We start from the raw sequence: 27,679 nt of genomic DNA, 5'->3' as shown, positions 1-27,679 counted from the left end.
AATAAAAAAATAAATAATAATAATAATAAAATAATAAAAAAAAAAATTGTGATGGTCAGAAATAAACTCATATCGCAAGAAATTATTATAAGATTCTTATGAGAAATTCACCATTACAAGAAATAAAGACTCAAATGTGAGCCATAGTAACAAATGCTAGAAACAAAGTTTCTATTGTAGGCTAAAAAACAAATTGCTTGACAACATTTTCACATTAGATCACATTTTGTGGAAGATGTCTAATATGATAACATATTGATAAATGAGTAATGGTGTGAGTGTAGAGAGCTGTGAGTTTTAGTCAAACTGCAAGAGCAGTAGTAAATACAACAGTTGTAAATATAGTCAAGCTTATTAGATTTAGTCAGAATTACAAAAAATAGAGACACAGTTGTGAAAAGAAATTCTGCAACAGTGAGATGTTTTCAAAATGCTAAAGTTATATCCATACAGTAGTCAACATTTGAAGTGGATCAAAGTTGTACTAAAACTACAACAGCCATTCTTAAGACAAACTTTTTTTGTTCCACTTCAAATGTTGATTACTGCAGTAACATTGTAAAACATCCCAGTTGTTACAATTATTTATTCACAGTCACTCTGCAAGAAAAAAAGTCAGTCATAAGAAATAGTCAGATTGTGGCCTCAATTGCAAGATAACCTCAGCAGTAAAATAAATAGTCTGATTGCGACAAATAAAGTCAAATTTAACAATATAAAGCCACAAGTGTAAAATGTACTGACCTGAAATCTACGGTAATGTACTTCAATGAGAAATGAAGTGCCAATTATAGAGAGCAAATTCAGATGTGTTTATAGTGCTTTATTCATTACAGACTGTTTCAAAGCAATGTAATAAACACATCATTTATACAAAACACATTAATAAACAGTAAAAAGTAACATTGTTAATGTAGTGGAATTCATTAATTATGAAGCTAATTAAATTTCAGCTGTAAAGCAGCTAGATTAGATCAGCAGTGAGTGGATTCATTATTCAGCTCAAGTCAGCTCAATGCTGAAAGTTACTGTTCCTGTTGCAAAGACACTGTCATTGTTCAGCTCAATTCAGCTCTAAATTTGCTCTCACCACAGTGCACTTAAATCAATATACCGATTATTAATTGTCTTTTAAAGCCAGACAAAGTCACAAAGTTGCACCTGCGAGACTCAAAGACATACTGTGCAACATAAAATCACAAAGGCAAGACATAAAGTCACTATTGTGAGAGTTGCAATTACCTTTCCCCCCACTCTCAGATGGAAATAGGCTTCCATAACTGCCTACCAAGAAAAAGCTTTTCTTGTAACACAATAAAATCTTGATTTTTAAGCCAGAAAGTGGCAAAATATCAAATCATTCCTGTTAACAGCAACACTCCACTGCACATTTTGCCACAATGCAAAATGAAAGAGCAAGCACATATACAATGGGAAGCGGGCATCGTTGAAAACATCAGTCCATGCCAAGAACACAGGGAATCCTGCATCAAATGCAACCCAGAGAGGGCACATATTCAAATGGAAAAATAATGGCTGAAAGGCCATTCCAACTCTCTTGGTGGGCCTCAGCAACGCCTCCAGCTCTCTACTGGCTCTAGTCCATGATTTCAAGCGCATCTTAAAACCCAGCCCTGGAGCAGACTAGTAAGGTAAGATGGCAGCTGCTGTGCCCTGGGCCTTGGTGATTTAACAACTGGCAAATGCCGCTAGGTGTTTTTCCTTACCTTTAGCTCTGAAACATTTAACAGCAATATGGAAAATGAATGAGGCAAAGAGGTTTCGCACTGGTGTGGGCAATGTGCCATGACTGAGTTTTAGCCCACCTGCTACACAAACTACCGCTATGCAAAGAGGATGTTTCTCTTTGAGGTGCACCATTTTGAACGGCTGACCTAAAACCCTGCATTTTTTTTATCATAAAAAAACTATAAAAATTTTGCTTATTCCAACAGTCATCTTTATTCCTTACCGTAATTGTTGTAGTTTTCGTCATTGTTACCATGTCCATATTCATAATATTCCGAGACACTGAAGGAGAAAAATTTGAACAGATTTGTTAGAGTGCAAATAAGCATTAATTAGCTCACAATAGAGGCCCTTAAAAAATAGATGTAGACCTTTTCGACTGGTTGCTGTAGTTGTCATCATAGCTCTCATAACTCTGGTCATCATATTCTCCGTCATAACCATCATCATATCCCTGAAATCACAGAAACACAAAAGAATGATCACAGAGGGAGACGCTAAAGGACTGAATCTGTCTCAAAGCAGCCCTCTAATTGTTTAGGGTTGAAAAATCAATGTTTAATTACAGCGCAATAGGATTTCTTTAATAAATATACTCCCAGAGTGGAGGACTGGCACAGCTGAATCATGTCCAACAGAAAATATTGATCACGGTGGGACAATTGTCTCATTTGCCATGTCTGAAGACAAGTGGATAATGCTGAGGTCGATTCGGTTTACAGACAAAAGAAACAATAAACAGATTAAAGCTTCATAATAGGATGTTCTGGAGATGATTGGTGTCATCTATACACCCTTGTATGATTAATACTGAGATGAATTATTATCATTACAATGCACTTTCGGAATGTGCATAAACAGAACTGTATGACTATCAGGCTTTAAAGAAACAGTTCACCCAAACATTTAAATTGCCCCATAGTTTACTTACCCTCAAGCCATCCATGGTGCATGCCTTTATTATTACTCAGAACATAGTCAAAGCAGTTTTAGGATACACTGTAAAAAATCTGCTGCTGGGGTGCTGGAAAAAAATGTAAAATAACAGTCGTTAAATTATAGAGATTTACCCTAATATAACGGACATTAAATTGCAGAAATTACCTTACATTTAAAATTCTGGTAAATTTCAGTAAATCCACCTGTGTTATTTTACAGTAAAATTCTGTAATTTAACAGCTGTTTTTGTACGTTTTCTTTGTTTTTTTTCGGCACCCCAGCTGCCGAAAATAAACCGTAAAATTACTTTTTTTTTTTTTTACAGTGTATGTTATGTATTTTCTATGCTCTATAATGGTGTAGTGGGGGCTTTTTTAAGCTTCCAAAAGAACATAAATTCACCCCCCCCCCCCCCCCCCTAAAAAATACATATGCTGTCATGTGGTTAATGCATTTCTTATGATGCAGATGCAAATGATAATAATAATAATAATAATAATAATAATAATAATAATAATAATAATAATAATAATAATAATAATATTGAATGGATAGTTTTCATTTCAAGGTTAAATATTGATTATTGCCTTTAGTTTTTGTGTCTGAACCAGCAGTGCATAAGGTTTCTCTTTGGAAAACCAAATTTCTGAAAAAAATCTGAAAGGGACACATTGCACACAAAAAGAACACAATGGTGAATCACACTGAAACTTCAAATTTCACAAACAAAACAAACTTGTGTGGCATGAAATTTATATTTCACTTAAAAACTTCAAACCAGTCTGTAGAGAATATATACAGTATCATCATAATGTGAAAATAAAGCTTCACGTGGACCTTAACCCTTTAACTGCCCTACCAAAAAAGAAAAAAAATGAATTGCATTTCCTAATGAATTGCAACTCCTAATATTGCTATTTAACACACTCAATGCATTTTTTTCAACACATCCCATAATTTCTAAAATATCTATCTCTACCAAATGGTAGATATGTTGGTTTATGGTAAAAGTACCAGAATTAATAAATATGTTATGAAAAATCAGAAAGTGTAAGACCAATTTATTTTTTAAAACATAATCAAAATAAAACATTTTTGAATGCTAAATCATCTTTATTTTTTGAAGAATGCTATAAAAAATTCAGAATCTCATTTAATATGCTTTCCAGTTTTTATTTTTTATTTTTATTTTTTACAATAAAATCAAAGTCAAGTGTAGTAGTGCAACAGGATTATGTTTGTTTGATTTCTTTGTAAACTAGCAATGCTGTGTGTGTAAACCATTATTTCAAACAGTCATTCTTTAAATGACTTTAACAGTCATTATTTAAAACAGACAAAATGGTCAACCATTCAGTAGAGCAGGCAGTTACAGGGTTTTAAGGTAACCTTAAGAAATAAGTTTTTTTTTAAGATGCATAAATTGCACTAGAATGAATTTTTTATTTAAACAATAAAAGGCTTTTTTCGATGTTATGATGGAAGCACAAACCAACAATTATCTGAGGCACGGACAGTTAATAAAAATGCAAATGAACCGTTTGGTTACCGATGCAAATTACGGTAATTAAACTAGAATTACTGATGACTTATTTTGTCGGGTCTTTTAGTTGACAAGCACTTTACTTGTTCACACTAATTGTATAGGATAAAACTGGTTACATTGACATGCTGGTTTTATGATTTTAACTTCTGTTTAAATTGTTCATTGTGTTTGATATTTTGGTTTTATTATTCACAGCGATGTGTTTATTTTCTATGATAGACTCTTCAAAGTAATAACCTTAGTTGTACCAGATACACAATGGGCTCTATTTTAACGAACTAGGTGCTAACACGCATGAGGCAAAAGCATTGAGGGCGTATCCGAATCCACTTTTGCTATTTTAAGGATGGAAAAATAGGCTCTGCACCCTGGTGCATGCTCTTACAAGTTTGTGCTTATTCTCTTAATGAGTTGTGGGTGTGTTTTGAGCATAACATGCATTAAACCAATCAGAGTCTCATCTCCCGTTCCCTTTAATATTCAGTTGCGTCATGCCATGGCGCATTTGCTATTTACATGGTGGACTTTGTAAGTGGAAAAACTGAATGCTTCACTTGCAAGAAAACAGTTAAAAAGACCATCTGTACGAGGATAAAGAATGACTCCTCCATTTGTCCTCTTGACTTTCTCTTTCTCTTTAGTTTTACTGTTTACTCATTTACTTCTGTGAATAAGGAAACGGTGTTGTACTCACTTCGCTGAAGACATTCATTAGCCTACATATTTAATTTAGTTTGTTAAGCAAAGATTTGTTTCAAAACTATTTCTAAATTCAGTTCTAATTTCCAGCAAACAAATAAATAAATAATAATAACGAAGTGTGGTCAAAACTGAGTTATATCCAAACACACGTCCTGTTCTTATGCCCCATATAGTGACACATTCGTCTTCAAAAACTGGCTGGTGGACAAATAATGTGTATTTTTTATTTAAACAAATATAAATATGCATTTAATTAATAAAACCTTTAATATTCTTGCACCTGATTGCTTATTGATAGGGCCCAATACTACAGCAATGACACTGCTATCATATTGTATTGGTTACAGTAATCATCCATTAGGTAAATTCATATTAGTTCATAAATGCAAACTTATAGGCTTCCATTTTGTGGCTCAGATACTGAACTGAAAATGCTTCGCTTTTTTAACAAGCATATTGTGTCACAAAAAAGGCAAGCTATTTTGACCCCGTCTGTTCACTTGGCATTTAAATTCTGCACAACAGTCTGGTTTTATGAGTATGAAGTAGGATTAGACTGAATTAAAGTTACGGATTATGCTAGGGATTAAGTTGTTCAGGATATCTAAAACACACGTTTCCATCTATTCGTTTTTCCTCGTTCTAATAGGGTCAGAGTTCTGTCTTTTCACACTAATTGACCAGTTTGTTAACACTGCCTCTTAATAGAGTGCTATGCATATCTAAAGCAGCAGAGCACAGAAGAGGCTGCATGTTTTACTATTTAATGGCAAATTTTAGAATATGTCAATCACACCAAGTCCTCTCTGTGGAAATGTTTTTTTACAGTCAGAGGTAGTAGATGACCTATCAGTTTAATAGGGTCATTTCAACAGAAGTTGAACGAGTAGCTTTCATTTCAACACTCCAAAATAAATGTGTGCTCTTTCAGTCTGCTTTGACATTTAATGAGCGAACAGAATAGTTTATATTGTTGATTATTTAATACAAGTTAACAAATGTTTTAAAGATATTAGTAACTGGAGCAAACTTATCAAACTCATGAAACAAACTCCAAATGAACTTCATTATTGCCTGATTTTGTTTGAATCAACGTTACAGCAGAATATTCTTCGAAGAAGTTAGAAGTCAGATGTATAGATGAAGGCAAAATTATTGACCTTCCTGTAAATGTAATTATTTTTCAAGTATTTCCTACACTGTAAAAAATTCTATGATTAAATAGTCATGACAGCATATGTTTTTTATTATTTTTTATTTTGTTCATTGTAACTTATTAAACTAAGTTAATCATGTTCTAACTTAGGTCAATTTAATATAATATAAGTTGAATGGATTCATTGATGACATCAATGAACAAATTAGCTCAGGTTTATTTGATTCAGCTTAAATGTTTAAAGGCAATAAGGGTTCTTTTTTTACAGTGTAAATGATGTTTAAAAGAGCAATAATGTTTTCACAGTAGTTCCTATAATTTATTTCACATTTTGGTTTAGTTCTTGTAAAACTATTTACATTATTTTTAAAGTTAATATTATAAGCCCCCTATATATTAAATAATAATATTTAATATAACATATATAAAAGTAAATATATATTAATATATAGAGTAAACCCCATACTAATATGAATGTATTATATAATATTATACACTGTAAAACCCAACAGTCAACTTTATCAAATCACATGAAGTTAAATCAACATTTACTCAAAGTTAATTCTACTCATTTGAAAAGAGTTTTGAACTCAGTGTTGAAGGTAATGAGTTAATTAAATACCTCAATACTTCAACTTAAAAAGTTCGCAGTACTCATTTAGATAGTTTTGTTAACTCAACTGGTTTGTTGCAATCAGTTTCCTTAAACGGTTTGAGTTGACTTTGGAAATTATTATTTAAAAAAAAATATTTGTGCTTAACAAACTAAATTGAATATGTAGGCTGATGGATGTCTTTAGTGGAGCGCAAACATTGTTTCCTTATCGACAAAAGCAAAGAATAAAGAGTAAAAGTAAAGAGAAAGTAAAGAGGCCAAATGAAGGAGGCTCGTTCTTAATCCTCACACTGAAGATGGTTTGTTAACTGTTTTCTTATGGTGAAGCATTCGTTTTTTTCACTAACGAATTCCACCATGTAAATGGAGTACTCAATTGGTTTGAGCTCTTTTCATTTATTGGGTTTTACTGTGCGCAAATTGCTTCTTTTACTCAAATGTACACAGTATTTATTAGGATTAGTGTTTGAACTTAAATTGTTTGTTGCAATCTGTTTCCTCAAATCGGTTTGAGTTACCCTAACTAACAAATAATTGTTTTTCAATAACTTTATTAATTTACCTAACTTGTATGGTTAACTGTTGAATCAATCTAGTTAAGCCTTTAAACTGCACTTGAAGCTGAATACTAGTATATTTCAAAAATAGCTGTTCATTCCTTTATTCATTTTCCTTTCGGACTAGTCCCTTTATTAATCAGGAATCGCCACAGTGGAATGAACCGCCAACTTATCCAGCATATGTTTTACACAGTGGATGCCCTTCCAGCCGCAACCCAACACTAGAAAGCAACCATACACTCTTGCATTCACACACATACACTATGGCCATTTTAGCTTATTCAATATACTGCATGTCGTTAGACTGTGGAGGAAACCAATTCGAACACGCGGAGATCATGCAAACTCCACACAGAAATGCCAACTGTCCCAGCCGGGGCACGAACCAGAGACCTTCTTGCTATGAGGTGATCATGCTACCAACTGCGTCACCCTGCCGCCTCAAAATAACTAGTAAAATATTATGTTCTGTCACCAGGGCAAAGACAAAATGAATGAATTGATAGAACTATTATGTTAAAAATGTGTGGGAAAGAATCAAGAAAACTAATATTTTTACCTTCAAATACACTACAAAAGGAACAAGACATTCAAATATGTAGATGAAATTGATAGACAATGTTGGATGTTATATTAAATTAAGCAGAGGCCTTGAAAACACAAACATTTATGCAGTATAATAACCAAGGGATGTTTAAAAGGTCCTTGTGTCTGACCTTTCTGACTTTAACATGCACTTACAAGCCACTGCGCATAATTCGAGCAAGCTCTAGTTAATGGTGCTTGATCGTTACATTTCAACACTCGTTTGAAAGAGCAATTAACTCTGGTCCTATTGAGCAAGCTAACAGGAAATAAATCAAGTGGCAGTGAGCATTGCAAGAGTAATTAAAACAGCAGACAGCCAAAGGTCTTCAATACTCAGCTTCATTATCAATTGACAACCACCAACACCTCTTGACAGTGACTGATCTCTGTGTGGAACGGCAACTGAATATGATTCTGCGCTGAAGGGAGAAGGGAATGGATTGTTGAAAACAGGTTTTGTCTGTGAGTCCGTCTGTCCGTCTGGTTATTGAATGAAGCATCTTTGTCTACCACTTGTTTCTCAATGCAATTTTTCAGGGCTAATATGTTCAGTTTGGAGTATGGGCAAACATAGGCTTTCAGCCAGACAAACGAAGTTGTCTGAAATATACTGACATCCAGCAAGCCACATGTCTAATAAATGATCTGTTCTGATAGTTGCAAACATAAAAGGACACTATAATCAAAACTGAATTTCACTGCATATCATTTCCATATTAAAGAAAATCATAGTGTTTAGTGGCAAATAGGTAGGGCCAGACGGAATCTGCGGACGTTTTTTTTTGCTATTTCTGTGGAGAATTTAGGTAAAAATCTGCGAATAGCTGCAGAATTATTTTGGGATTATCATAACTAAAACCTTAATATGTGAAAAAAAATATAATTTGTAACTTTTATTTAATGTTTAAAATGTTAATCCAATTAGATTCACGTAATTTGTTAAAGCAAGTCTCGTATATAATATCTCTACTAAAATACAGAAAGTATTACTTTACAAACTGCATTGTACATAAATCAGATGAACATTTTCACGTTAGTCAATAATTTTACTGTAATTAATTTAAAAACTGAATGAATATAGATTTACACACATTTACTTAAGTAAATAAACAGAAATAATGATGGGCTAAAAATCTGCGGAAAATCTGCATACAAACTTGAAATTTTGTAATCATGCAATGTTGAAGATTTAGGCCAATATGTAGTATTGAATGGCAGTTGAATCCATTTTACCATGGGAGAGTTTACAGTCTAAAAGCAGTGAGGATAAATGTGTTTTCAACTGCTACTGGTACAACCTGATAATTTGTTTAAGCAGCTTATTTCAACAACTAGTTAAGTTAAACAATTAATGACTATGCCATTTTGCTCGTCTTGTCACAAAGTTACACATGACTGGCATCACTGAACAATATGCAGGTTGTTTAAATTTCACAATTCCTCTTGTTTCCAATTTTTAAAATGTACATTTTTACAGAATAAAAGGTTTTGAAATTTAATTTGCTGCTTACAAAAAAATGCACATTCTATCATTGTGTTGAATTGGACCCATAATTGGGTGACATAAAGCAGTGCTACTATAATGCAATGCTCTATCAAAGGCAAAAGACATTGTCTTACTTGTGGTAGCGACACTCTTTAGTGAACACCATGGGTCATTTTTGATTAAAGTGACAAATTTCATATATAGTCATAAAGCTCAAAACATATAGGACTGTTTTTGCACCTGAATTTTGCATTGTTTGTTTAATTGTGATTGAATAAACAAATCAAAGACCTATAAATATATTTTCATGTTTGTGTTCATTTTTTTTTCATAAATCAGCAATTTAGATGAACATGAGCAATGTTAAACATAACCCTAAATCTTTTGTGATTTACTCAGGGTCTAACTAAGGGGTGGGCAAACTCGGTCCTGGAGGGCCGGTGTCCTGCAGAGTTTAGCTCCAACTCCAATCAAACACACCAGCGTATAGAATTTTAGTGATCTTAAAGACACTGAATAGCATGTTCAGGTGTGTTTGATTAGTGTTGGAGCTAAACTATGCAGGTCACTGGCCCTCCAGGACCGAGTATGCCCACCCCTGGTCAAACTGATTATTTTATGGTACTTCTCCATGCAAATATGTCAATTACCATTTGTTGTTCCATAGGTAACTCATCACATTTTCAAAGCACAATATTTCAGGAAACAGATTTACACAGTCTTTGCTTTAGGCAAACAACATCACAATTTAATTAAGCAAATTAATGTCTATGTCCAGGAGACAGGTTATAATTTTTTGTTCCTGACAGAATTACCACTTACCAACTGGAAATGCAAATAAAAAAAACATGTATATTCATACATGACACAACAGCTGAGTGAAAATTATTAAGACACCTTCCACCAACTCAAGAAAAACCAAATGCATATTTATAGAGCTAAAATAACAATTCAGAGAATCCTGAAAGCACAGGCTTTGCCTGAGAGCACAGTCAAGATGCATGTTGATAGCTCGGTGATAAACTAGGTTGGTTTATTGCTAAAGATCTCACTTTAGAAATATAGGAGCTCTTATTACTTGTTACATAAACTTTTACAATCGTCCAAATAAAATAACTAATTCAGTAAGCTGATGACAGACAAGTAGCTATTACTTCTAACCTTCAGAGGCCACAGCTTGTGTAACAGAGCAATCTGAGTGCATTTGCGAATCATGTTGCAATAAATTTTAATAGAGGTTATTTCATGCACGACAAGGAGCTGTGATAGCCGTAGCCAGTGTTTCCTCAGACGGTAATCAATGACCAGTAAATATAGCTCACCGAATGCATGATATTTGCATGCTCTAGATACACAACAATTTAAACACTCCTGTAAGCCATCTATTGCTCATCCCCTCTTGATATTTTCACAGCAAAAGCATTGAGTGCTAAATTTCCCTATTTTTTTATCTTTCTTTTTTTTTTACTGCCTGCTTGTATGCAGCTCTCAGCCCTGAAATAATATGCGGCGCCTCTGGGCAATCCACATGCTTCTCTTCAGCAGGAAATTATTAAACTTCTTCTCGAGGTGTGTGTCGTACATCTGTTTTATTAAACGAGGGAGTTCTGCATGAAGAATTCCATTTCAATAATTAGTTCACCTCAGAAATGTCAAGTCAGCTGTGTAAGCGAGCCCATTGTTAAAAAACAATTACAGCCGTGGTGAGAAGCTGCCTTTGAAATAGTGCAAGTGAAGGCTTTTTACAACACATTGAATCAGCTCGTGCCATGTGAAGTGGTGTGCGATTGTGTGTGTAAAGAGGTCTGTTGAGATACTATCCGCGACACTCAAGGGTTTCTTTCACAGTGATTGACCTTTTTCGTTTATTTATCCACACTGAGCTAGTTGTGACCTTAGAATGCATTCTGAATGCTTTAAATTTGGATTTTAAAGAGTAACTACATTAAAACAGTATATTAAGCAGAGGGGGAAAGTAAAAGGCTGTTGCATCTGAAATACCATAACATGTAATCAAACATCCCATACAGGTCATATATAAAATCATCTGTAAGCCATGTGGATATTTATTTTTAAGTGAACTATTCCTTTATATACAGTTGAAGTCAAACATTTTTTTCTCTCTTTTAAATATTTCCCAAATTATGTTTAACATTTGGGGAATTGTCCGGGAGACAGAACAATGCGGGAGATGGGTCTTAAATACGGCAGACTCCTGGGAAAATGGGAGTGTTGGCAGGTATGACCTAGTTAACTTTTAATGTCACTTAAAGCTGTATAGAAGTGTCTTAAAAATATCTAGTAAATATTATTTACTTTCATCATGGCAAAGATTAAATAAATCAGTTATTGGAGATGAGTTATTAAAATTATTGTTTAGAAATGTGTTGAAAAAATCTTCTTTCCATTAAACAGAAATAGGAGGGAAAAAAATAAATGGGGCGCTAATAATTCTCACCTAAACTTTATATATGAATGCTCCTATATATTTATATGAATCCACCAATAGTGTTATAAAACATAATTGAACAAATAATTATTGCCCTCAAACAGCTTTCCTCATCTGCCATTGGTCAAGATCAACAGATAGCTCCACCCTTTCAGGGTCCAAACATTCTATCAGACTACCCAGGGAGGCTCAACAATGGTACTACACAGTGCACTGCAATACTATACTCTTTAACCCAAATAGTTGACTAGAAACTATTAGTAACATAAATTAAAAATGAACAATACAGCATTTTTGTTAACACTTTAGTTTAGGACACAATTGACAGTATTAACAAATCATTAACTAGCACTTTTAGCTTAGCTAAACCACTAATTAGATGGTTATTAATAGTTAGTAAGGTAAACGTTTGGTTTAGGTTTTGAGTAGGATTAGAATGCAGAATAAGATCATACAGTACTTTAAACTACTAATGAAAAGTTAATATTGGGCAGTAATAAGCCAGTAGTTCAAAGCAGGAATTGTGACCTAAACTCAAGTGTTACAGCATTTTTAATCATACAGTAGTTCAGCATTTACTAATGCATCATTAAAATCCAAAGCTGTCATAGTTACCATTAGATAATACACTGTGAGTTAACAATAACTACAATTTTATTTTCATTAAATAAAGTTAATGAACTAAATTTATTGTCCATTGTTTGTTCGTGTTAATAAATTCATTTACCAACACTAACTAATGGAACATTATTGTAAAGCTAGGCTCACCACACTTGTTCCTGGAGGGCCGGGGTCCTGCAGAGTTTAGCTCCAACCCTAATCAAATACGCCTGAACAAGCAAATCAAGCTTTTACTATAGCTGCATTCTTCCCTTCATCTAGTTCACTTGGATATACGTCACTGGCTGTGTTACACAATGGGTTTAAATGGAATGTCCTAAATCTTTGAAAACTGGAAAACTACACTGTTTTGACGTCATCATCGCATTGCATTCTGGGACATATTGGTGCTGGAGTAAACATATGAAATTGGTTTGCTCCCTCGGTTAAAACCGAGTAATCGAGGGTATGTCCATGTAAACTTCACTCTTTCAGGTCATGGACACCAGTGATCCAGCCTGTGCAGATTGCTAACAAATCTGCTGGTATATAGACTACAAATCCTGTCATGCAACACACATATGACCCTTTTTTTTACCCTTGCCTTGTTTGTTTGTTTATGTTGTCTGCTGCCTGCCTGCACTGACCTATTGCCTGTGTTTTTGAATCCGACTCTGGATTTGCCTGCATACACCTGTTTGCTCCTGATTGTGACGGTTGCTTGCCTGATGATTCTCCATAAATCTGCGTTTAGATAAGCACTCCCTTGTCAGCGTCCCACTTCACAATACAGTTTGCTTGTTGAAGTGGAACACACTTCAAAATGGCAGCAGGGATTCCCCCTGAGGGAACAAGTAAAAGGATGTTTGCTATAGTGTGTGTTTGAAATTGGACTGGAAGACAGCCTGTGTTTACTAAAACCTTCTGGCAAGTTGGAGTTAAACTAGTACACCAGGGGCCTCATGTACGAAGACTTGCGTGAAAATCATACTAAAACATTGCGTACGCACAAAGCTGTAAATGTGCGTACGCAGAAAAAAATTCAGATGTATGAAACACTGCGTACGCCGAATCTCACGCATATTCTTTTGTACATCTGAATGAACGTGAAACTGAGCGCAACATGCACGAGCACAAAACCCCTCCCTGCCTCCTCCCCCGTATGAATATGCAAATGACTATACTTTGGCAAAACCCAACGAAAAAGCAAAGACAAAAGCAAGCAAAAAGAGAAACTTTGAACAGAATGTGAATTGTAGGTGCTGCTTTCGGAGGTATACCAGAGAAAAGCGGTGTTATTTGCAAGTGTGTTCTCCGGAATTAACAACAAAAGAAAAAAATTGAGTGGGAGAGTTTAGCTGATGCGGTTAACACAGTTGGGTCTGAACATCGCACTGAGTGAATTAGAAAAGAAATAGTGTGATTTATAGGTGTAAAATGTTGCAATACCCTTAACAGTCTCAGAGGCGCAGGTCGTAAGATGCATGTCAACATGTTTTGACACGATTGAGCATGAACTTGGTTCGAATCCAGCATCTGATGAACTCTTTCTTCTTTTTTCCCCCGCTACATATCAGATTTTGCCAACTATTTATCACGAGAAAGACAAGTAGGAATCATTAATAAGTTAGTGCATCATATTTTATTTGCACATTTATTGAATGGAAATGTTTCTGATTCACGTATGCAAATTCATCTTCAGATAGTGTCTTTATAGCAATGTGCGTGCAGTAGATAGCTCAGATTACATTGGGAAAACAGGCGACCGCTGCAAATTGCGCTTTTTAATGTTTAGCTGGTCAACTGTATGGTATGGAAACCTTATATACCTGCTAGATGAACCCGTCTCAAACAGCTGCCATTGCAAGGCTCAGACACTTTGTAGAGAGGAATTTAACACAACTGCCTCTAGGAGTCGCCAATGGAAATAAAACAGACACGCACAAAAAATGTGCGTACGCCAGAGCTGCGCACATTCTTACGTTCAGTTCATTGTTAGTAAATCCAAACGTGAGCGATTCTGAGCGTGAAACCTGGCGTACGCAAAGTTTTTGTGCGTACGCAGTGTTGATACATGAGGCCCCAGCTCTTTAAAACCAAGTTTGGTGACCCAAGTTGTAAAGTGTCACTAGTTGTCAGTTATAAGTGTCAGTCATATTTGAATTTACGTAGAAATACATAGAACTTTAAGTTATATGTTGATTCAACTAAGGCTGTTTAGTTTCACCTTGTACAAAATCTTAGGTGCTTTAAGACAAATGTCCACGAAAATGTTTCTTAATTTAAGTAAGAAGAGGTTTAGACCCGGAAACAGTACTCCATGCATCACTTACAACTTAACAAGCTGATTGGTTGAGGCCCTGTTGCTATGCCAGGCTGGCTGGAAAAATCAAACAAACAAAATCATGTTTTGATAAGAGCACTGCGCCTCAGTGTTTACACTTTTCAACTTAACCTACAAATGTCTTACAGATTAAGCCGGGATAGTAGAAAGTACAGCAACCTCAAAATAACAACAAACAGATAAGAATAATTACAAACCATGAGCAGCTTTGAATATAATACTTGAGGGTGAGAGCACGGATATCTGTAGTTTTCTATTCAGAGGTGTGTTTATTTAGTGGGAAGGAAAGGGGTGTCAGCTCATAGTGGAGTGTCGGGCTGGTTTGTGGAAGAGCGAAGAGCTTCTGAAAAGGCACTTGTGATCTTTGAGTAAAGCTGTTGTGCTGAGAGTGAGAGGAGGAGGGGGATGCAGTCTGGCAAGGCTCTGCTCATATACATAACAGCTATGATTAACTCAATTCAATCCCCACCAACAAAAAGAGCACAACAGTGGATATTCTTCTGTCTTTCATGTTATACATCTTAAACCTGGATGACAGTTTAAGTCTATATAAAAGCAGCCTGTATATCTGCAAACTACCAGATGTTTTCTATTAAGCGTATAATGTACAGTATTGGAAACACATTTTTATTCCTTCACCTTATCTTAAACATTGAGCCTGCGACTCAATGTCAGTTTCAGCTAAAACATAAGTAACAGACTAATATTATTATTATGATCTATTATAATTATTATTAAATGAAATATTTTATGATATTATTTCTGTATGAATTATTAATGATTTAACTTAATATTTAAACAATTCAATATTTAATATAAGTTTCTAGCAAATGACAATAAGTTAATGGTTTAATTCATGCAAATTGTTATGCTTTGTTGCTGTAGTGCTATTATTCTTATTGTTGCTTTTATTGTTATTTTACTGTTTTGGAGTGTGTGCTATGGTTTTGTTCACCACCTTGGTCAGTGCCAAACTGAAGTTAAATGTGCTTTATAAATAAATTTTACTTACTTTACTTACTTACTAAATAATTAATTGTTTATTTTTTAAAACATCTCAGCTAGGAGGGTTTTAAGTATTGAGTAACTTTTGCCATTTGTTTAACTATAATAAATCTGCAGGGCGATGCAGGGATGCAGTACGTAGTGCTGTCGCCTCACAGCAAGAAGGTCGCTGGTTCGAGCCTCGGCTGGGTCAGTTGGCATTTCTGTGTGGAGTTTGCATGTTCTCCCTGTGTTGGTGTGGGTTTCCTCCGGGTGCTCCGGTTTCCCCCACAGTCCAAATACTTGTAGTACAGGTAAATTGGGTAGGCTAATTTGTCCATAGTGTATAAGTGTGAATTAGTGTGTATGGTTGTTTTCCAGAAATTGGTTGCGGCTGGAAGTGCATCTGCTGCGTAAAAACGTGCTGGATAAGTTGGCGGTTCATTCCGCTGGGGCAACCCCAGATTAATAAAGGGACTAAGGTGAAAAGAAAATGAATGAATGAATGAATGAATAATAATTCTGCTAATAAAAACAAAAGCCTAAACTATTTTTATTTCACATAATTTAGTCGTTTACAGTTGTCACGAACCCAACGATCTAGCTCTTGCAGATTGCTGGAAAATCACCCGAACTACATTTCTGCCACTGAACTGCACTACATTTCTCATCGGGCACCTCACACACACACCAGTTTTGGATCACCACTGATTATTTGCTCACAGCTGGAGCTCATGAAGACAGATTAGTTGGACTATAATACTCCCCACATTCTCACATACATTGCTAAGTCTTGTTCACCTGTAACGCCCTATTCACATGGGGCATCAGCAATAATGCTTCCCATTCACTTTGAATTGGTGATGTCAAGCATTGCGGAACTGAATTGTGGGTCCGTCGGCGATGCTTCAGCTGTGCTGCTCGCAGCAGAAGTTGGAAGTTTTTCAACTTTGAGTGGCAACGGAAGTGTCAGCCAATCAGATCGCTTTATGCAAATTCCCCAGCTCAGACAGTTGCCGTTTGCAGACTTGTTTCATTGGCTAAGGCTGCTCTGACTATGACGTCCAGACACACCCTCCGTCAAGTGTTGACGCTGAAGCCCCATGTATATTGTAACATTACCAAGCGTTATTCCTGTCTGGCCTTGTGATGCCTTGTGATGCTATTGTTTATGCTGTTTGCCGCCTGCACTGACCTCTTTGCCTGCTACCACGACTACACTTTTGAATTACCCTCATGATACCGTTTGCTCCTTTTTTGACCATTTCCTGTCTGACTACATTGTAAATAGACTGCATTTGGACCCTCATCTCCGTTGTACCTTGACTCCCTTGTTACAACAGTGTATTTCTTATGTTAAACACATTGAACCTTTCCATGATTGTTTGATATTACTGTAATATTACTCTTCTGCTACATCAATCAGACTAGCATAATTCAGAAAGAATTGTTCTTGATGAAATTTGGAAGTAGTTTTCTGACTCAAATAGGCACACAATAAGCATTTAAATTGATAAAAGCAGTCAATAAGCACACTAATGTATTGCCAAAAAGCCATATCTATCTAAATAGTACATACTTGTAATGCAGTTCTCAAAGTCATGGGGAAAATCCTTGAGGTTAAGGAGTGGCAGGGTTTGATTTTGAAGGGTAGGATACAATATGTTCCCACTGAACTGCTCATTTCTTAGTTCACATTCCTCCACCTGCCTACCTCAGACCCAATTACTCACAGAAATATGAGCGCGTTTTCCATGTCTGCCGTAACACAGAGGCTCTCCAGCAGAACTCAATTCTTGCAGGTAATGAGTCTGTACTCTAACATTTCCCCATGCAGACAGACCAATCTGCCACCGCTCTGCACATATAGGCCTTCTGCATTAGGCAAAAGCTCAGAGGGAATCCAATCCACGAGATATTGCTTTTTTCATTAGGTTGGAGTTTGACGTTCACTTGGCTGAGAATTCTCAAAAATAACCTTGCGCACACCTGGGTCTGCAAAAAGCCTGCGATCTTGAGTTATTGGCTTATAAATGGAAAAATTCCATTATTGTTCAGTACTAATAATATTCGCAGGTAACCTCCAACGGAGTAAGTAGATGCTTTTTGCGCTCAAGGCTGTTCTTTACTGTATGTCAACATGTGGACTAACAATCTGTCTGAATGGATTTGGTTTGTAGGCTATGTTTACACTTGTGCATTTTCATATTAACATGTTTTAAAATGAAAACAGTCTTTATCCATTACAAACATTCTATTACTCTACTGTATGTTCCAGAAAACATCCAACTTCATGACTGAAACTGCATGTAAGAACTGTAGCCTGTACACAATTATTAATTAAAAAAAATAAATAACAAGATATCTATTGTGATGAAAGAAAAAGAAATTATGAGTTTAGGCATTTGTTTAAAAAATCTGAGTACAAAAGTGTGCATGTTGACTTACATAATCTTCATATGTCTTGTGCGTGGCTTGCAGTGACGGGGCTCTGTATCCAGGTGTTCCAGCTGTTCCTCTGGTTCGGGGTGCAGACACCCCTCTGGCTGGTGTGGGGACGGAGGTGCGGGAGCTCACAGTTCCTCTGGGGGCTGCTGCTCCTCGTCCAGGAGGAGCGGGTGGTGCTGCACTTCCTCGACCTCTGAAGGCACAGGTAAACAGACATATGATTATTAGCATAATAGAGCATATGTAATAAAGCAAAATCAAAGTTAATAATAAGACAACTTGTTAAAAATGTAAATAACTTAATGCCAGTTTTCATGCAAAAAAATAATAAATAATAAAACAAATAATGTAACATAAAATCCACATCCAGTTCACATCACCAAATATACAAATAATTGTTTGATATTATTGTAAAATAACTCTACTGCAGATTCAACCATTCCCAGTCACATACTAAAGGCTGGAAGCGGTGGCTGAGTTATGCAAAATTAGTGCTGCACAGCTCCAGTGTTTACCCATGAAAAATTAGCATTTTGTGTGAAGTCATCTGCTGCAGTGCTATAATACTGGGCTGCTGTTAGCCTGTGTTTTCATCACGACAGCCTATTAAAGCCCTGTGAACCATAATGCCAGTGACTCAATAAGGTTAGACAGCAGAGTTTTCAGAGATATGGCAATATTCACTGCCTCAGTTCTTTCCCCATCTCTGGTTACACACTGTAAAACCACTATAGTGAAGCTTGCCATGAAAACACAGCCTGCACAATACGTTATTTCATTCAGTACAGCGAGAGACAGCTTTATTTTGATCCACAGTTTTGCTCTCTTGTGCTTGTATTGTTTTTTGGGAGGATGATTCTGTGAAGTAAAGGGTGAAGCTGTCTGTTTCTGGAGTCGTTTTCAACCTGATTACTGTTGCAACATGGCAGATGGAGTTGGCGGCATTGGTGAATGGCAGATGCTTCAGTCCGTCCAGATCTGCATTCAGTCCATCCAACTCCAGAGATCCTACAGGGACTAATGGCCTCATCAGTGTTGTTTTTGCCATGCTGATTTGTGGTAATGACTTCTCAGGGCTCCACGAGGAACACATCAAGGGGAAGAGGCATTTTATAGCTTTATCTGCCAGGAACGGTAAACAGAAAGATCATATTTTGAATCTATTATTACTACCTGAGGTAGTGCAAGCTGTCATTGTTGTGGGAGAATCCTAGAGGGATCGGCAGAGGCTCAGACAAGCCCGAACAAGTGCAGTGTGGAATTTATGAAATAAACATTAAAGATGGTGTAAATAATGGATGATGGTATATAGAAGTTATGCTTTTGAAGAGAACAATTAAAGCTTCACCTGCTAACCTGATTAATAATGCTGAGCCTCGGGGCAGGTTCATGATCCAACAGAGCGCAGATGTTTGGGAGTGAAAACTGGGCCTCAGTCAGAGTTAAAACGGATAGAGTAAATGTGGATGACTTATGCTTCGCCAAATATGTTTGTGTGTTTGTGTGACCTTAGATAACAAAACCAGTCATAAGAGTTAAACTCAAAGAAAAAATGACAATTTGGGTTTCCAAATAGGAAAATATTTAACTAAGATACAACTATTTAAATATCTGGAACCTGAGGGTTAAAAATGCAGAGAAAATCTCCTTTAAAGTTGTCTAAATTAGGGTTCTAGCCATCCATATTACAAATAAACAATAAGTTTTAACATTTACATAAGGACATTCATAAAAATATCTGCATGGAACACAATCTTTACCTAATACACTAATGACTTTTGGCATAAAATACAAAATTATAATTTGGACTCAATGTGTTTTTAACTATTCCCACAAATTTCCATGAGCAACATTGGTTGCGAGACTGATTTTGTGGTCCAGGGTCTCATGAATGATCTTTTATTGATTTTTTTCCTGTCCAAATATCTCATTTCAATACATATTTTCATTCTTTCATTTTTCTTCATCTTAGTCTCTTTATTCATCAGAGATCATTACAGTGGAAAGAACTGGCAATTTATCCAGCATATGTTTTACACAGCGGATGCCCTTCCAGCTGCAACCCAGCACTGGGAAACATCCTTACACACTAAATCACACACATACACTATGGACAATTTAGTTTACTCAATTCACCTATAGCGCATGTCTTTGAACTGTGGGGGAAACTGGAGCACCCAGAGGCAACCCACACCAACATGGAGAGAACATGCAAACTCCACATAGAAATGCAAAATGGCCCATCCGGGACTCAAACCAGCAACCTTCTTGCTGTAAGGTGACAGTGCTAACCACTGAACCACTGTGACGCCTTTAATACATCTAATTTACTTAAATATTGCAGTGTTTGTAATTAAAAATTGTGTACATTATACTTATTTTACTTTTACTTGCTCTCATAATGTGTCACATAAATAATATTCATTTAGATTTTTATGAAGATGTGTTCAATGGTGTGGAGAGGGAAACCTTTCAATCACAATATGCATCAATATTAAACTACTATAGCAACTATAGCAAATATTGTCCTATATTCTTCATCAAGGTGACGTGAATTTCACTCTGAAATACATTATTAGTTGGTAAAAAGGCAATTAAAATGTCTGTTCCTTATCAGCTTTAAGAAATAATCTCCCTTTTTTCATTTTTCTCGTCAAATAGGTTTGTAATTACATAAGTTACTAAATTATGGCACATTTTAGAGAGCTGTTTCTTTGTGGTTGGTTTCTATTATTTAACATAGGGGTGTTTAGGTGAAGTTACTGTACCTGGGGGAAGCTGTGGAGGTCAGCCGCAATCCACGTCCCCGCGCACTTCTTCCTCGGCTTGGGTCATCTGAGCCATTCAAGTAGGAGAGCTCACGGAGCTGTTCCTGCCTGATTTCATCATTGTAATCCTGTGCAAAGAAAACAAAAACACCAAACTTGAAAAAATAGATATATTTAGCAATATATAGCAAGGCATTGTGTGTGCATCTCGTCTAACAGGCTCCTGTTCAACCACAGCAAACAGAAATTATCCAGTTGGATGCACATCTTGCAGACGCCGGCGTAAAAGCAAATGAGCCTTAAATGTGTTGCCAGAACACCAGAACGCTGGCAGCGAAGGCTAAATATACTGCCAGAAAGTTTTGCTGACTTCAAACTAAAAAGTAAGGATAAAAAAATGAAACCTTGTTTTTCAGATGTGAAGGACATGAAACATTTTTGCATGCATACTGGCACCATATGACAAGCACACTGAAAATATGGTGTAGAAAGAGAGGCTGAGGTGCACACGAATCTTTCATTTAGAGTAAGAAGAATGATAGAGGCAGGAGAAAAATAGAGCACTGGCTTATTAACTTTGTTTGACATCAGCTATCAGTGCATTGTTGTGAAAGAATAATTCCACTTTCTGCATTTATAAAGTCCCTCTCTTATTTGATTGAACATGACAGGGCCCTGAATCACAAGGACGATTACAGAGTGGATAGCGCTTATTTTATTATCATGTCACTGCCACAGGCAGATAAACGGAGCCTCATTTCCACCAGCCACTTATTTCCCTTCCTGTTTGGCACAACAGCTGTACAGGAAAATATCAGACATGGCAGCAAAAGGAGAGTGGCCTTTCTCAGAGATACGCTTCCCAATCAGTGAAGATTTAAAGGTTCACGAAACGTTTGAGTACTTTTTTGAGATTTTAACAGATTTGTGTGTGTTGAGCACCAGTTAGGACAATGTTAGCACCTGTTAGCGTTAATTGTGGGGAAAACAACACATTGTGGGGGTTTTGTCAGCTAATTTCATCTTCCGGGTTTAAAATGATTTTTGGGGTGGGATCAAAATCGGCGACGTAGAGCAAAACTGCAAGTGCAAAGATGACGCGTCGCTTTCTCATTATTATTCATAGCTGAGTTTTCTTATCCTATAAGAAGAGCCGGCTTTTAAATTATTCATGACTGCACGTGCTTTCCGAAGGCAAGGTAGACCTGCCAGTGCTAAGCTGTGAGACACTATGTTGATGACTGGGTAAGACGCGTCCATTGACCCACGGCACACAGTATTTAGCTGTTCATGAATGGTCGTATCTGTTTTTCCCCGCAATGCTGTCAGGGCCGATACAGCAAAGCTGTTTGTGTGCAAAAAAAAAGCATTTTGTCGAGAGAGCAGTATAAGAATTCAAGAATGGCGGACGTTGTCTTTTATCAGGAGTTCGTTCATAATTAGACACATCGCCGTGCTGCTGTGTTTGCCTAAATCCTCTAGATTACAAGCAGGGCTAATGGTTAAAATAGAAAGGGCAAGAGACCTGCTGCACTGAGTCTGCATTTAGACCCGGAGATTGAGGGAAAAGTCCTCATTAATAGTGTTTATATGAACACGATTATCTTTATAATGATATAAATTGTGGTTATGTGTATTTAAATTACAAATAACAAATGTAGCAGGGCATGAAATTACTGTTTATTTCTTTGCATTTTAACTCTGTAAACTATAAAATATACGTCACATTTTGTGAGCTAGCCGACAACAGTTGTTCACTCCCCTCCTTCTCCTCTACTCTGCAGGGCATGCACACTCCTGCCCTTTACTCGCGGAGCTCCACGCCTGATGCATGTTTTGAAAAAATTCTGAGGTAGACCTGAACCGAAAGTGGGGGGTGTCATGACCCTTTAAAAATATGCAAATAGAGTATAGTACATATTTACTATAAGAAGAATACACTTAGCTGCTGTATTGATATTCTTTTTTTTTACATATTTGTGACTACAGAAATGTATGTATAATGTGTGGCAAAATCATTTTTCTTCTTCATTTAAAGGTTTAAAGAAAACTGAGGAGAAAATGACTTGACCTGACAGAAATTTCCTATCAAAAAAATAGAGCCGTTGCGACACACCTACCTATTACATATTTGCAAGGACCAATAGTTTAAAGGGTTTTTACCTGCCAGAGTAAACATTTACAGAAATAACCAAAATTAAAGCTGCAAGCAGCGATGATAGGGACCTCGCACCCGGGCTCACCGCCGCCCAGTGACCTTACGATGACAGAGAACAGCGAACAATAATAATTTAAGCCAATATATAAAAAAAGATCTAAGAAAATCACAGATTTATGCCAAACTTCCTCCTGTCAGCAGGTGGGGCTATAACTGTGACTTAAGATTGGCATGTAGATGTCTTCCGGAGAAGAATCTTATCAACCATGTGAAGTTTCAGGCACATGGGACATTTTGTGGCTGAGTTATAAGCCAAACTACCTTCTGCCAGCAGGTGGCGTTATGACTGACTCAATATTGTTATGTGGATGTGTTCAGGAGCGGACTTTTATCAACCATGTGAAGTTTCAGGCAGATCAGAGATTGTGTGGAGATTGTGTTTTAAGACAAACTACATTCTGCCAGCAGGTGGCGCTATGAAAGACTCAATATTATTATGTAGATGTGTTTAGGAGAGGACTTTCATCAACCATGTGACATTTTAGGCAGATCTGACATTGTGTGGCCGAGTTACAAGCCAAAATTTCTTCTGCCAGCAGGTGGCGCTATGACTGACTCAATATTGTTATGTGGATGTGTTCAGAAGAGGACTTTCATCAACCATGTGAAGTTTCAGGCAGATCGAACATTGTGTGGCCGAGTTACAAGCCAAACTACCTTCTGCCAGCAGGTGGCGCTATGACTGACTCAATATTGTTGTGTGGATGTGTTCAGGAGAGGACTTTTATCAATCATGTGAAGTTTCAGGCAGATCAGACATTGTGTGGTTGAGTTATAAGAAATTCCTGTTCCATGGCGAAGCGTTGAGGTTTGTCATGCCACCACAGACACGCCCTTCTGCAAAAACTCTAGATCTTCACAATATATCATCGCTATAGCTTTCAGATGACACCACTCTATTTTGGTGCTGATACGGGAAAGTTTGTGGAAGGAGTTTGTTACAGTGTCAAACATGTCATTTCCTGTGGCCAGCAGGTGGCGCTATAACTGTAACTAGATATCGGCACGTAAACCTGATCAGGTCAGGACTGTTATTAAATGTGTGAATTTTGAGGCAGATCGAATATTGCATGCCAGAGTTATAAAGACTTCCTGTTTTGTGGCAAATCATCAAAGTTTGCGAGGCCGCCACGGATACGCCCATCGATGAAAACTCTAAAGCTTCGCAATTTAACATCACCAAGGCTTTAACATGACAAAACCCAATTTTGGTAATTATCAGATAAAATCCCTAGGAGGAGTTTGTTAAAATACAACGCCTGAAAATGGCAAAAGCGCCACTTTTTCGCCACAGGAAGTTAAAAATATCCGACTTCCTGTTGGGTTTGAGATATGGCTCCAAGAGACTTTTTCGTATGTTTTGCCATGTTTGAGGTGTGTGCCAATTTTTGTGCATGTGCGTGATTCGTAGATCGGGGGCTCGTCCGTTTAATTTTTCTAGGTGGCGCTGTCTAGTCATTTTGCCACGCCCACTTCAATATTGTTATGTGGATGTGTTCAAGAGATGGCGTTTATCAACCATGTGAAGTTTCAGGCAGATCGGACATTGTGTGGTTGTGTTATAAGGACTTCCTGTTCCATGGCGAAGCGTTGAGGTTTGTCATACCGCCACGGACACACCCCTCTGCGAAAACTCTAGATCTTCACAATATAACATCGCTAGAGCTTTCAGATAACACCACTCAATTTTGGTGTTAATACGATAAAATTTGTGGGAGGAGTTTATAACTCCGTAAATCATGTCATTTCCTGTGGCCAGCAGGTGGCGCTGTAACTGTATCTGGATAGTGGCATGTAAACGTGTTCAGGTCAGGACTCTTATCAAGCGTGTGGATTTTGAGGCAGATCTGATAATGCATGCCTGTGTTATAACGACTTCCTCTTTTGTGGCGAATCGTCAAAGTTTGCGAGGCCGCCACGGACACGCCCATCGACGAAAACTATAAAGCTTCGCAATTTAACATCGCCAAGGCCTTTAGATGACAAAACCCAATTTTGGTGTCGATCGGATAAAATCCCTAGGAGGAGTTCGTTAAAATACAACGCCTGGAAATGGCAAAAACGCCACTTTTTCGCCGCAGGAAGTTAAAAATATCCGACTTCCTGTTGGGTTTGAGATATGGCTCCAAGAGACTTTTTCGTATGTTTTGGCATGTTTGAGGTGTGTGCCAATTTTCGTGCATGTGCGTGATTCGTGGATCGGGGGCTCGTCCGTTTAATTTTTCTAGGTGGCGCTGTCGAGTCATTTTGCCACGCCCACTTCCGAAGCCCATAACAAACGTAAATTTTCGCCACTTCTGAGGCGTGTGCAAAGTTGCGTGAGTTTTCGGGCATGTTTAGCCCCTCAAAACCGCGATTCATTCCGCGGAAGAAGAAGAATAATAAGAAACGGAGCAATTCCAATAGGGCCTTGCACCGTTCGGTGCTCGGTCCCTAAATACATTTGATTTTGGCTTCATGTTGTAAGAAAATAAGTCACACAAGATTTTTAATCATGCTTCATTGCCTTTTTGCATTTATTTAATCAGATATTGTGGAATGGTACAGATTAAAGCAATTGTTGTTGTTGTATTTTTAATGTAATTTATTACTTCAGAAATCCTTGTAGGCTAATATGCTGATTTTGTTCTTTAAAATTTCTAATATTTTTTTTTTCATAAATGTTGTTCTGCAAACTAATTTTGTAGAAACTTGTAGGACTCTTTGACAAGCAAAAAAGTAGCATCTAATTGATATCCTGAAATATTTTGTGAAACATATCCTTACTGAATTTTTTTTTTTAAATAAATGCATTTCTTTAAATAAAATCTTACAAACCTCAATTTGATTAATAGTAGTGCATTTAATAACATTGCATGCATATCCATTCACAAAGTGAAGTTTATTTATAAACTAATTTTGAGAGGATCACATGCTTATGATTGACCATGGCTGGTCCCACATGATTTACCAATCAGATAAATCCTTACACATAATAAATAACCAGAGTGTCTTACCTTGGTTATCTTAGTCTTGAAAATTACCCCCTTTCATTTCTACACCTCCTCCTTTTTCCTAGATAGGGAGGCATGGTGGATCAGGGGTAACACTGTTGCCTTACAGCAAGAACGTCACTAGTTCAAGTTCTTACTTGGCCAGTCGACATTTCTATGCAGAGTTTACATGTTCTCTCCGTGCTCATGTGGGTTTCCCCCGGTTTCCTCCCACAGTCCAAAGACATGCGTCATAAGTGAATTGACTAAACCAAATTGGCACTATAGATGAGCTCTAAACCAGGCTCCTACTTATGCCTACCAACTAGTTTACTGTATCTCGCCATAGCAATCCCTAAAATCTGTCATAGGTCCTAAATAAGTCAGGGGAATTCCCGAGACCTGAGCACCTGAGCTCAAACTCTCCTCTCACCCTTCAAATGGGAGGGAGTCCCGAGCTTGAAGATCTTTGCAGTTTAGGGCTCTTTCCTAGGACAGCATGCCAAACACACTTTATTATCAATCATCAGCTAAGTGTGAACTCTTGAATCTGACCATTAAGTAAAAATTTCAACTTAAACATACATTGGAAATAACATCTTCTGAGACCCCCTTTACATCATTAAGATCTTTTTCTTCAGTCCAATTAAAGTGTAAATGGGGTCTAGAACTTTTGACCACTTCCAGAAGTAGTTAAAAGGCCATTTGATCAGATTGCTCTCATAGTGTCAACTCCCTTGTGATTGAATGCAATTTAACATCAATAAAACACCAACTAATCTCCATACTGACCCAAGATTTGATCATTATGGCCTGTTTTCTGCGAAAGCGCACCAAAATTCATACTTTGCACAGTGTTTCACTATAGCACACAAATTACAATCAAAACTGTAGTTTCCATCCACGATCTTTTCAATCACTTGTTTTCTTACTCCCATTCTTTCAATAGTACTTCTGAGTCACACCAGATGCTCTCATGAAAGTGAAGTAGAGCATAACCAAATAAGAGGGAAGGGGCTTGAGAAAATCTCTCCACAAGTGGTCACAAAAAACGCATTTGAACACATACTAATACAACTGTAGGTGCAAAACAACGCTACATGAACTACAGAAACTGAAATTCAAGTCTCAGGAATTTTGATAGCTTGTACACCATGATGGTTGAAAAGAGGTTTATGTAGGTAATGTGAAATGTTTGGATCAGCAAGGTTTTTTCTGTTTCCAGGGCAGAGTGTGTCGCAGCACAAATACAATCCCTCTGCATTCATTGCCTTGAGAAATGAGGGCAACAAACGGACAGGGAGAAATGTATTTTTAAGCTGATCAAATGTAATGAGGATTCTGATGGATTCATTATGTAGTGTCTCTCATGGTGAAGCTAATTATGCTCTGAATCAGATTTAATAGCAGCGGTAATGCATTGATTCAGGACACAAACTGGGAGTCTTAGAAACACCAGGTCATATTGAGTCCAGCAAATTGGTCAGGCTAAAAAAAATTGAAGGAAATTAATAATTTCTGAACTGATACAGTATATGCATAAGATGTCTTTCT

General features: G+C 36.9%; 1 protein-coding gene across 3 annotated transcripts in view; it reads right to left on the bottom strand.

The window, feature by feature from the left end:
- The window catches only part of khdrbs2 (KH domain containing, RNA binding, signal transduction associated 2), a 139,713-nt gene that overhangs the window by 30,817 nt on the left and 81,217 nt on the right, over positions 1-27,679 (bottom strand). For all 3 annotated transcript variants that reach the window (XR_015505436.1, XR_015505435.1, NM_001077290.1), the window contains 4 exon segments: positions 20,936-21,063; positions 18,168-18,360; positions 2,121-2,203; positions 1,973-2,031 (listed from right to left, as the gene is read on the bottom strand). Coding sequence is in view for 1 of the 3 variants with exons in the window: in NM_001077290.1 (NP_001070758.1) it covers positions 1,973-2,031; positions 2,121-2,203; positions 18,168-18,360; positions 20,936-21,063 (463 nt within the window). In the remaining 2 variants the exon portion in view is untranslated.

This window comes from Danio rerio, chromosome 13, assembly GCF_052040795.2.
Source record: "Danio rerio strain M-AB ecotype USA chromosome 13, GRCz13ab, whole genome shotgun sequence".
Lineage (NCBI taxonomy): Eukaryota > Metazoa > Chordata > Actinopteri > Cypriniformes > Danionidae > Danio > Danio rerio.
This window is presented reverse-complemented; position numbering and strand designations above follow the sequence as displayed.